Source organism: Scyliorhinus torazame, chromosome 31 (assembly GCF_047496885.1).
Source record: "Scyliorhinus torazame isolate Kashiwa2021f chromosome 31, sScyTor2.1, whole genome shotgun sequence".
NCBI lineage: Eukaryota > Metazoa > Chordata > Chondrichthyes > Carcharhiniformes > Scyliorhinidae > Scyliorhinus > Scyliorhinus torazame.
The window spans coordinates 14,426,908-14,438,987 of NC_092737.1; the positions used below are offsets into that span (position 1 = coordinate 14,426,908).

The following is a 12,080-nucleotide window of genomic DNA, read 5'->3' on the forward strand; positions in this document are numbered from 1 at the left end:
AAACACCATGTGTCGACGCACAGTTAAATATGTATGTTAGTTCTTTCGTTCAATAAAACCGTGTTGGATCTTCTACAGTGTTAGACGTCTGTTACTCGCATCGCTGCGTCAAGTGCAGTCCACAGCGAACCGACCTGCCTAACACATCATGGTACCAGAGTGATACGGATCTTGACGGACCTACCTCAAGTGAATCAGCATTGACCAGCAAGCAGCCATCTGGTGACATAGAAAACATCCAGCCTCCTCCGCAGCTCCGCACCTCCGGCAACCTTGGCGCAAATTGGAAGCTCTTCCAGCAAAAGTTCCTCTGGTACATCGAGACCTCCGACCTCGAAGCAGCAGCGGATACCAGGAAGAGCGCGCTATTTCTCTCCACCGCGGGGGGCCACGCCATCCTCGTCTACAACTCCCTCACGTTCGCTGACGGCGAAGACAAAACAAAATTCAAAACAGTCCTGCTGAAGTTTGACAGCCACTGCGGCATTGAGGTGAATGAGAGCTTTGAACGGTACGGTTTCCAGCAGAGGCTTCAGGGTGAGGATGAATCTTTTCAGTCCTTCCGTCTTCCCAAGTGTGGCAAGCTTGGCCACTACGCAGCCCTTTGCAGATCTGCTCCACCGCTCAGCAGCCAGCGATCCCAGCCGCGGCGCAGAAGTGTCCGCTCAATACAACAAGGCATGCCGGACTCCGATCCCGACAGCCCAACAGACCCTGATGCTGAGTGCCTCAAGTCCCCACACCGGGTGGGCATCATAACTACACCTGCGCTGCCTTCCACCACAACGGCGAAACGCCTCTCGATCCTCAGCGTGGATCCCGACGACGAGTGGTGTGCTGTCCTCACAGTGAACAAGGCTCGCATCCGGTTCAAACCGGACACCGGCGCGTCTGCAAACCTCACCTCGAAATCCGACCTCGACACATCCGCGCCAAACCAACCATTCTTCCACCCATCTACCAGCAATCCTGCCGGTCCACGTGCCCACCGCGATGCCAGTGATCCCGCCTCTCCAAGCGCAGGCGGCTCCTAATCCGCCTCTGCGGTGATCAACTAGAATTCGGACCCACCACAAAGACTAAATCTATAGACTGAGCTTTTGTACATTTTTGTGATTTCACCAATTGGACCTCTGTAAATATTGTTTCATTTGCCATGTATCTGCACTATCGCAACCTTCCTATGTATATATGTTCATTTAGACATCTTTCTGTATATAGTCAGGCATATATATATATATATATATAAGCATCCAGACCTTAGTATTTATTTATTTTTAAAAAGGGGGGGATGTCATAATATCCACTCGTGTATAATGAGATGCAGACAGGCAGTGATTGACACACAGGATGACCAGTAAGCACACAGCACAGTGCAGCCAATCACCAGACAGGACACCACCACTATAAAGCCAGAGGGCACTAGGTTTCCCGCTCTCTCGGGACCCAGTCACTAAGACAGTCAGAGTCCACGAGCTAGCAAGTGCAAACACCATGCGGTAGCTAATAAGTCTGGTCAGGCTACTACAAGGTCTCCAGTCAGTTCAGTATAGTATCGACCCACAGATAAATATGTATGTTAGTTCTATCGTTCAATAAATCCGTGTTGGATCTTTTACAGTGTTAGAGGTCTGTTACTCGCATCGCTGCATCAAGTGCAGTCCACACCAAACCGACCTGCCTAACACATCAGGGCGCACGGAATTCAGTCCGCAGAATTGCGAGGTAATGGATGGCAAATAATGCCAAGGAATGCTCAATAAACGGGAGCAGGCGGGTGAGGTGGGAAAGGGAGAACTGGAATGTTTCCCTTTACTGGGCGATATTTTGAATACAAAAGCAGGGATGTGATGACAGGAAGGGTGTAAAATGCTGGTTAGGCCGTTTTGTGCACAGTTCTGGTCACCACATTACAGGGAGGACATGGCTGCTGTTGGGAGAGGGGGGGAGCGAGAGGAAGAGAGTGCAGAGGAGATTGTTGCCAGGACATTGCAGCTATGAGGAGAGATTGGATGGACTGGTGTTTTCCTTCGGAACAGAGGAGGCTGACGTGAGGCCTAACAAAGTTATGAGGGATCTAGTCAGCGTGGGCATGAAAGACTTATTTCCCCTCGAGCCGAAGGGGCATAGAACCCCTGCAGTGCAGAAGGGGACCATTCGGCCCATCGAGTCACCACTGACCCTTGACGAAGGGCAGTCTTCCCATGTCCACTCACCAGTCCACTCCGCCATAGCCCCATGACCTGCACACCGCTGGGCAATTTATCATGGCCAATCCACCAAACCCGGACTGTGGGAGGAAACCGGAGCACCCGGAGGAAGCCCACACAGGCACGGGGAGAGCATGACGAACTCCACGCAGAGAGCCACCCAAGGCCGGAATCGAACCCGGCTCCCTGGCACCGTGTGGCACCAGCGCTAACCACAGTCGCACCACGCCACATCGCAGGCGAGGGGCAAGGTGGGGAAGGCAGTTTGGGAGGGTGGGGGTGGGGGGGGCTTCATGGATAACCTCAGCCGGGACGGGGCCCGCGCTGTTGGCGTCCCTCCGCATCACGAACCGGCCGTCCAGCCGACCGAGCTAAACCCCCCCCCCCCCCGCATGTGAAGCTGGATGAACAAAAGGGGGAGAACAGGGTGGAGGGATATGGTGATGGGTGGGAGGGAGACTCGTGTGGGGTAGGGACATCAGGGTGCGGCAGATAGACCGGACAGCTTGCGTCTGTCCTGGAAATTACGTGTCATTCTATCCCGGGCTGTACAATCCGATGTGATCGTGGGTAATTATCTATCATTGCTCATATGCTGGCAAACAACAGGGAAAGTTAATCCACTCCAACCAGCCTCGAGCAAGACATGAGATCTTCAGAAACCACCCCAGTCACTGTGAGAATCCCTGGTGGAGGCAGTATCGAAACAGAGAAAATAGGATCTGGAGACGGACATTCGGCCCTTTGAGCCTGCTCCACCATTCAACATGGCGGATCATCCAACTCCGTAACCAGTTCCCGCCACCCCCCCCCACCCCCATCACTCCCCCAAATCCTTTCCACCCTTCGCCCCAAGAGCTCCTTCTTGAAATCAATGTTTTGGCCTCAACTACTTCCCGTGGTAGCGAATTCCACAGGCCGACCGCTCTCTGGGTGAAGAAATGTCTCCCCATCTCTGTCCTCAATGGTCTCCCCCGTATCCTCAGACTGTGCCCCCTGGTTCTGGACACCCCCCCCACCAACGGGAACATCCTTCCTGCATCGACCCTGTCCAGTCCTGTTAGAATTTTATACATTTCTCCAAGAAACGCTCCTTCGAAGTTCCAGCGAATACAATCCTAATTGACTCAATCTCTCCTCATACGTCCGTTCCGCCATCCCAGGAATCAGTCTGGTAAACGTTCGCTGCACTCCCTCGAGAGCAAGAACATCCTTCCTCAGAGAAGGAGACCAAAACTGCACACAGTATTCCAGGTGTGGCCTCACCAAGACCCTGTATAATCGCAGCAACACATCCCCGCTCCTGTACTCGAATCCTCTCGCGATGAAGGCCAACAGATCCTCCTTTACTTCCCTTGCAACAAGTACAAATTCAGTTGCCTCAGCCATTAAACAGTGGCTGCCTCCCTGCCCCTCGCGTAAACGTCAACACTCCCGGGGGCTACCGCTTTGGAGAAGCGGGAAACTCTTCCCAGTGTCCCGAGGGCAATGTTCAGTCCCTGAACCAATATTGTCTCAACAAATTATCTAGTTTTATCACATTGCTGTTGTCGGGATCCTGCTGTGCGCAGTGGGATCCTGTGTTTGCAGCAGGGATTATACTCCGAGAATGTAACATCATTGGTTCCTGATCGTTTTGAGCCTGCAATTGTGAAAGGCGCTATAGAAATGAATTTGTCTCCTTAAAATGGAGTCGGGTGGTTACAGTAAAGAGGGATATTAAAGGGTTTGGGGTGTGATGAATGGAGGATTGTAGGAATATTAGCTTCCAAAGATTGGGGCAATTTAAGGATTAAAAGCTTGGGGTGACAGTGTGTTTGAGTGCAGTGGTCATGTTTTTAACAAGGATTTGGTTTTGCAGGGAGCTTTTAGGAGCCAAAGGGTGAAATTGACCAGAGAAATTTGGTTTTCCATCTGAATGAATGCACTGTGGTTTGACAAGGGAAAGTCCCTGAGGAGGTAATGTGCTTTCAGCCTGGAGAGCTAACTTGTTTTGCTGCTAGCGGAGATGATATCTTCGCTGGGTGGAGCTAAGGAATGCAAATACTTTTTGGAAAACCTGTGGAGAGGAGTTGAAGTCTGATCTGTCTGACGCAGAGCCCACAATTCTCACACAGTAGGATAGTTATAAAAGAGTAATCATATTTAAAGCAGAGCAGTCTTGTCTGAGGACAAGTAAGAAGCCAAAACAGGCCAGGGGTGAATTAGGTTTTTGAAGACCCTCAGCCAGAGTCTGAAGGGGTTCTAACAGAAACCAAATCTGTTCTGTGAAGCAAGCACTCTATGGCATGCTGCATTCAAGTTAGATTGAGAGCTGTATGTTTTATTTCTTGTTATTTAATGGGGAATTAATTTGTGCTGTTAAGGGGTAATTGTAAGGTGTTCTTTTTGGATGTGAAGTTAAAGAGTTTAATATTGTATTCAAAATAAGGTTTTGGGTTAGAAATCGCAAATCCCTATTTCTTCATGCACTCACTGCTGGAGTGAAACATTCCTTCCGCAAAGTATTAAAAACGAAATAAAATATGGCGGGTACGATCCGATCCCCTAGCCACTGTTGGGGCTGGTCTGGGATCAAAACGAGGGAGGGGGATTATCTCAGTGGCATATTAAAGGTGTGATGGGGAGAGTGGGGTTGGGTTGGGAAGTGAGGGAGAGAGTGGGATTAGACAGGGTAGGATATTAAAGGGTGCGTGGAGTGAAGGGGAGAGTGGGATTAGACTGGGTGGGATATTAAAGGGTGTGGGAAGTGAGGGGGAGAGTGGGATTAGACTGGGTGGGATATTAAAGGGTGTGGGGAGTGAGGGGAGAGTGGGATTAGACTGGGTGGGATATTAAAGGGTGCGGGGAGTGTGGGGAGAGTGGGATTAGACTGGGTGGGATATTAAAGGGTGTGGGGAGTGAGGGCAGAGTGGGATTAGACTGGGTGGGATATTAAAGGGTGCGGGGAGTGAGGGGAGAGTGGGATTAGACTGGGTGGGATATTAAAGGGTGTGGGGAGTGAGGGGAGAGTGGGATTAGACTGGGTGGGATATTAAAGGGTGCGGGGAGTGAGGGGAGAGTGGGATTAGACTGGGTGAGATATTTAAGGGTGCGGGGAGTGGGATTAGACTGGGTGGGATATTAAAGGGTGCGGGGAGTGAGGGAGAGAGTGGGATTGGACTGGGTGGGATATTAAAGGGTGCGGGGAGTGAGGGAGAGATTGGGATTAGACTGGGTGGGATATTAAAGGGTGTGGGGAGTGAGGGAGAGAGTCGGATTAGACTGGGTGGGATATTTAAGGGTGCGGGGTGGGATTAGACTGGGTGGGATATTAAAGGGTGTGGGGAGTGAGGGGGAGAGTGGGATTAGACTGGGTGGGATATTAAAGGGTGCGTGGAGTGAAGGGGAGAGTGGGATTAGACTGGGTGGGATATTAAAGGGTGCGGGGAGTGAGGGGAGAGTGGGATTAGACTGGGTGGGATATTAAAGGGTGCGGGGAGTGAGGGGGAGAGTGGGATTAGACTGGGTGGGGTATTAAAGGGTGCGGGGAGTGAGGGAGAGAGTGGGATTAGACTGGGTGAGATATTAAAGGGTGTGGGGAGTGAGGGGAGAGTGGGATTAGACTGGGTGGGATATTAAAGGGTGTGGGGAGTGAAGAGGAGAGTGGGATTAGACTGGGTGGGATATTAAACGGTGTGGGGAGTGAGGGAGAGAGTGGGATTAGACTGGGTGGGATATTAAAGGGTGCGGGGAGTGAGGGGGAGAGTGGGATTAGACTGGGTGGGATATTAAAGGGTGCGGGGAGTGAGGGGAGAGTGGGATTAGACTGGGTGGGATATTAAAGGGTGTGGGGAGTGAGGGGAGAGTGGGATTAGACTGGGTGGGATATTAAAGGGTGCGGGGAGTGAGGGAGAGAGTGGGATTAGACTGGGTGGGATATTAAAGGGTGCGGGGAGTGAGGGAGAGAGTGGGATTAGACTGGGTGGGATATTAAACGGTGTGGGGAGTGAGGGGAGAGTGGGATTAGACTGGGTGGGATAGAGGAAGTGAGGGGGGGAGTGGGATTAGTCGGAATAGGAGCTAAAACCAGTCCAGAATTCTCACTGGGAAGGCTCTGATTTGACACTGCCACACTCCAGGAAAACTCCCAGCACCTGAGTATGAATTCCTAGAACCGGGAACCTGCCTCTTCGCAGCGGCCAAAACGAGGAACTGCCAATGAACAGCTAAATGTCAAGGGAGACAATGCAAACAACATTAATCCTCCCATGACCAAGTTCACCTGACAACAGCCGGGCTGTGGAAGGATTAACCTTCGCAGTGCCAATACGATGGCGATGCGTCGATAATAAGTGGGGTTATCACCACTTTCCAACATTGGCCACTGGCTCAACAACCTTCTTACCCCAATGACTGCTCGAAGAAAGGTTACAAAGGCATCTCGGGGGCATCCAGTGGTTGTGACAGGCGCTATATGAATGCAATCCTTCTTATCTTCCCCCCCCCCCCCCCCCCCCCACCCCCCCCCAGCGCGCCGCAGGGTGGCAGCGAATTTACAGTCCAGGAACCCCACTCGCCGCATCGTTTCCGCGCTGCTGCTGCTGTCCCACGCAAGCTTCCTGCCACACCTCACGTCAACCCCGGCCATCAACGCAACCTCCGATTCCTTTCTCCATCGCCTGTTCATCCAGCTTTCTCTGAAATGAGTCCGTCCGCCGCCCGCCTCCGCCTCCCCCTGCGGGAGCGGGTTGCGCATTCTCTCCACCCCTTCTGGCTGAAGGGGTTCCCACGGAATTCTCTCTCGGGGACTATCTTACATCGCTGCCAGCCGTTGACCCAGCCTCCCCCGCCCGTCGCTCACTGCCCGACACTGGCTCACGTTTAAACCATTTTACAATCCTCATCCTAACTTTTCAAGTTCCCCTGTGACTTTGCGCCCCCCCCCCCCCCCGCCACTTCCCCTATCTCTGTAACCTCCCACAAGCCCGCAACCCCCTCCCCGCATGCCCCTGCTCCCCCCCCCCCCCCCCCCAAGACCCCCTAGAGATCTCTGAGCTCCTGGAACGCCAGTCTCCTGCAGGTCACGCCCGTGCCCTTCAGCTGCCCGGTTCCCCTAAGCTCTGGAATCCCTTCCCTGGACCTCTCCGCCTCGCCTTCCTTGTCCGCTGGTAGACGCTGTCTGTAACCGACCTCACTGCGGGGACGGGGGGGGGGGGGGGGGGGGGGACGGGGGACGGGGCATTGGCTGGCCAGCCATCCTGAGCACTACGTACGGCTCAGCGTCACGCTCCGCTTGGTGTCGCTCCCATGAATCAACGTGAGCCATTGTACCACATTGCTGCATAGATACAAGATGCTATTGTGCCCCGTCCCCGCCACCTCGCACTAATGGGATCGCACTGTGCGCCCTCCTCTCCTCGGTACCTTGTCAGTGTCCAATCCTCGTCTGCAGGGTCCTCACCGTTAACAGCGTTTAATGATTCAACTCTCACTCGCTCAGGTGCACGAACAAGTGTGCTCCATGGGAGGCACCTTAAATCATTTTTATAGGGAGGAGTGTTTGTGGTTTGGATTACCGACAACATTTATTTCATTCTACTTTAACCCTTGCTCGCCTGGATTAATCGCCTGCGCTGTCTGCAACATTACTGCAACAGGCTGGCTCTCAATGAGAGCAGAATTTCCAAATGGGGGTGAACGCGGGAGTTGGGATGCTCATGGGACCCCCATTTTCCCCTTTGCCCCAGAGGGCGGCAACCCCCGCTCGGTCACGTGGCATGCAACAGGGGCCGCGAATGGGTCCAATGGCCGAGTGGTCCCCACCCACTGTGCTACACCGGCTCCAAGTGGTTGGGGCACATGGAAGGGGGTGGGGGGGGGGGGGGGAGGCGGGGGGGGGGGGGGGGGGGGGGGGGGGCTGCCTTCGAGTCATGTTTTTAAAAATTAATACGCGGGATGTGGGCGTCGCTGGTATAGACCAGCATTTGTTGCCCATCCCTACTTGCCCTTCATAAGGTGGTGGGTGAGCTTGTGCCGCTGCAGGACCTGAGTGTCATAATATGCACCCATGCACATCATGAGGTAAAAACAGGCAGTGACGGACACCCAGGGTAGCCAATCAACATACAGGAAAGAACACAACCAATCACCAGACAGAACACCAGAGGGGGCTTCCAACTATAAAACACACGAGGCATCAGCACACCGCCTCTTGCCACTGGTGATAACTGTAGTGACAGTCAGGGTGTATATATCAGTCAGCACCTTCTACACGTGGATCAGAGCTAGCCTGGTCTAGTAAGTTAGAGGTAGTACACAGAGAGTAGTCGTGTCAACCCACAGCCAGGTGTGTGCATTGTTACAGAAGTTCAATAAATCGTATTGAACCAACGCCTACGTTTGGTGTCTGCTTTACCGTTCATCTGCATCCTGTTGCAGTCCGTGTTACCCCAGGGTGAATAACACAACATGATACCAGGGGCGAAATTGTCCCCAAACGGCGCGATGTCCGCCGACTGGCGCCCAAAACGGCGCCAATCAGACGGGCATCGCGCCGCCCCAAAGGTGCGGAATGCTCCGCATCTTTGGGGGCCGAGCCCCAACATTGAGGGGCTAGGCCGGCGCCGGAGGAATTTCCGCCCCGCCGGCTGGTGGAAACGGCCTTTGTTGCCCCGCCAGCTGGCGCGGAAATAACATGTCCGGGCGGCGCATGCGCGGGAGCGTCAGCGGCCGCTGACAGTTTCCCGCGCATGCGCAGTGGGGAGAGTCTCTTCCGCCTCCGCCATGGTGGAGGCCGTGGCGGAGGCGGAAGGGAAAGAGTGCTCCCACGGCACTGGCCCGCCCGCGGATCGGTGGGCCCCGATCGCGGGCCAGGCCACCGTGGGGGCACCCCCCGGGGCCAGATCGCCCCGCACCCCCCCCCCCACAGGACCCCGGAGCCCGCCCACGCCGCCTTGTCCCGCCAGTAAATAGGTACTTTAATTTACGCCGGCGGGACAGGCAATTTATCGGCGGGACTTCGGCCCATCCGGGCCTGAGAATCGAGCGCGGGGGGGGGGGGCCCCGCCAACCGGCGCGGCCCGATTCCCGCCACCGCCGAATATCCGGTACCGGAGACTTCGGCAACCGGCGGGGGGCGGGATTCACGGCGGCCAACGGCCATTCTCCGACCCGCTGGGGGGTCGGAGAGTGACGCCCCAGGAGTCTACTTCATCGAAGTAATTTACCTTGAATAATTCTGTGACGACCAGCAACCGCCTTCCAGCGGCCTGGAGACGATCCAGGCCCCTCCACAGCTCCGGATCACCGGAAATCTCGGCGCCAACTGGCGGGTCTTCAAGCAGAAGTTCAGTCTCTACATTGAGGCCTCGGGCCTCGAGGATGTGTCCGATGCCAGAAAAATCGCGCTGCTCCTATCGACTGCGGGGGAGCCAGGCCATCCAAATCTTCAATTCGCTCACTTTTGCCGACGGCGAGGAGAAGACCAAGTTCTAGACCGTGTTAGCCAAATTCGACAGTCACTGTGAAGTCGAAACGAACGAGAGCTTTGAGCGCTATGTCTTCCAGCAACGCCTTCAGGGTAAGGATGAGCCTTTCCAATCCTTTCTCACTCATCGCCGTATATTAGCGCAATCCTGCAACTACGGTGACATCGCTGATTCCCTCATCAGGGATCAGGGGCGAAATTCTCCGACCCCCCCCCCCCCCCGGGTCGGAGAATCGTCGGGGGCTGGCGTGCACCCCGCCCCCGCCGGTTGCCGAAGTCTCCGGCACCGGATATTCGGCGGGGGCGGGAATTGCGCCGCGCCGGTTGGCGGCCCCCCCCCCCCCCGCTCGATTCTCCGCCCCGGATGGGCCGAAGTCCCGCCGCTAAAATGCCTGTCCCGCCGGCGTAAATTAAACCACCTACCTTACCGGCGGGACAAGGCGGCGCGGGCGGGCTCCGGGGTCCTGGGGGGGGGGGGCGCGGGGCGATCTGGCCCCGGGGGGTGCCCCCACGGTGGCCTGGCCCGCGATCGGGGCCCACCGATCCGCGGGCGGGCCTGTGCCGTGGGGGCACTCTTTCCCATCCGCCTCCGCCACGGTCTCCACCATGGCGGAGGCGGAAGAGACTCCCTCCACTGCACATGCGTGGATGACCACTTTACACATGTCGAAACGTGTAAAGTGCATGAACAGGTGAAAAGTCGCTACTCCCGCCTTAAACCGGCAGAACAGGACCAACTTGCCTCCCACGAGGCTGCGAGTGTACAGGCCATCGCCCAGATACGGCGCCTTAGCATCGATGAAGGCGGCCATTTTTCATGCTTTTCCCAGGGGCCCACGCATGCGCACCACGGACGGGAGAACGAAGCGGCGGCTGACCGCACTGCGCATGTGCGACGACGCACGGAGCGTTACCGCGTCACCGTCATGACGCGCCCGAACTGCGGCACCGCCCACTTAAAGCGGCAATGCCCTGCAAGAGGCGGGCGATGTTTAAGTTGTGGGAAGCCTGGCCATTATGCAGCCTTGTGCGGGTCAGCACCTCCGATCGTGGGGCCAGCGATCCCAGTTCCAACGCAAACGCGTTCGAAGTGTGCAGCACGGGCTGCTGGATTCGGAACCTGGTGACACCACGGATCCAGAGGACGACTGCCTGGAGTCCCCATATCGTGTGGGCATCATTACCACGTATGACAAGGCCTCGTCGAATTCAGCAACACGCCTACCCATCCTCAACGTGGCTTCTGCGGACGAATGGCGTGCTGACGTACACGTTAACCAACGCAGCGTCCGGTTCAACTGGACACTCATATCTCAAGCAGATCTTGTTCGCATCCAAAGGCAGCCAAAAATTCTTCCGCCGGCCTGTCAGCTGCTTGATTATAATGGCAATGCCATCACTGCGTTAGGGTCTTGTCACCAACAAGGCCATCAAAGCCACACTGCGATTCGAAATCGTCAAGCCTGACAAGGCTTTCCTGCTCGGTGCCCATGCATGCAAGCTACTCAATCTCGCCCAGCGCGTCCATTCCATGTCCTCTGCCAATGTGAATCTCCAAGCTGACATTGCCGAAATCCTGTCACAACACCCGGATGTGTTCAGTGGGATGGGCACGCTGCCGTACCGCTACAAAATCTTACTCAGGCCTGATGCCTGTGATCCAAGCACCAGGCCGGGTGTCGGCTCCTCTGAAGGGCCGTTTAAAGGCGCAGCTGCGGGAGCTCCAAGACCAGGGTATAATCTCTAAAGTGACGGAACCGACTGACTGGGTCAGCTCGATGGTCTGTGTGAAGAAACCCTCTGGAGAACCGCGCATATGTATAGATCCCAAGGATCTTAACCATAATGCGGGAACACTACCCGACCCGAAGCGGGAGGAGCTAACCAGTGAGATGGCACATGCCAAATTCTTCACGAAGCTCGATGCATCGCGTGGTTTCTGGCAGATACAACTGGACGAGTCCAGCAGGAAGCTCTGCATGTTTAATACGCCTTTCGGAAGGTACGGTCACAACCGCATGCCGATCGGTATTGTTTCAGCCTCTGAAATCTTTCACAGGATCATGGAACAGATGCTGGAGGGCATTGAGGGTGTGCGGGTCTACGTAGATGATGTCATTATATGGTCCACGACCCCAGAGGAACACATATCTCGTCTCCAACAAGACTTTAGACGCATACATGCCAACGGCCTCAAGTTGAACAAGGCCAAATGCCAAAGACCCCGGAAGACAAAAAGGCGGTACTAAGCTTCCTGGGTATGGTTAACTTCTTGGGAAAGTTCATTCCCAACCTCTCATCACACACCACGGCTCTCAGACTGACCACAGGCCCCTGGTCCATATCATTCACAAGGACTTGAATGACATGACGCCCAGGCTCGAGCGCATTCTCCTTCGACT

At 55.1% G+C, this 12,080-nt stretch overlaps 1 protein-coding gene across 3 annotated transcripts in view; it reads right to left on the reverse strand.

Annotated features, from left to right (window-relative positions):
- The window catches only part of LOC140404695 (cornifelin homolog), a 33,707-nt gene extending 25,970 nt beyond the window's left edge, over positions 1–7,737 (reverse strand). Inside the window, exon 1 of one of the 3 annotated variants that reach the window (XM_072493359.1) lies at positions 7,617–7,737. Coding sequence is in view for 1 of the 3 variants with exons in the window: in XM_072493358.1 (XP_072349459.1) it covers positions 6,598–6,643 (46 nt within the window). In the remaining 2 variants the exon portion in view is untranslated. Of the gene's footprint in view, positions 1–6,597; positions 6,653–6,820; positions 6,843–7,616 lie in introns of those variants that run through there. The other 2 variants (XM_072493360.1, XM_072493358.1) reach the window with 2 other exon arrangements.
- Between the last annotated feature and the right edge of the window lie 4,343 nt (positions 7,738–12,080).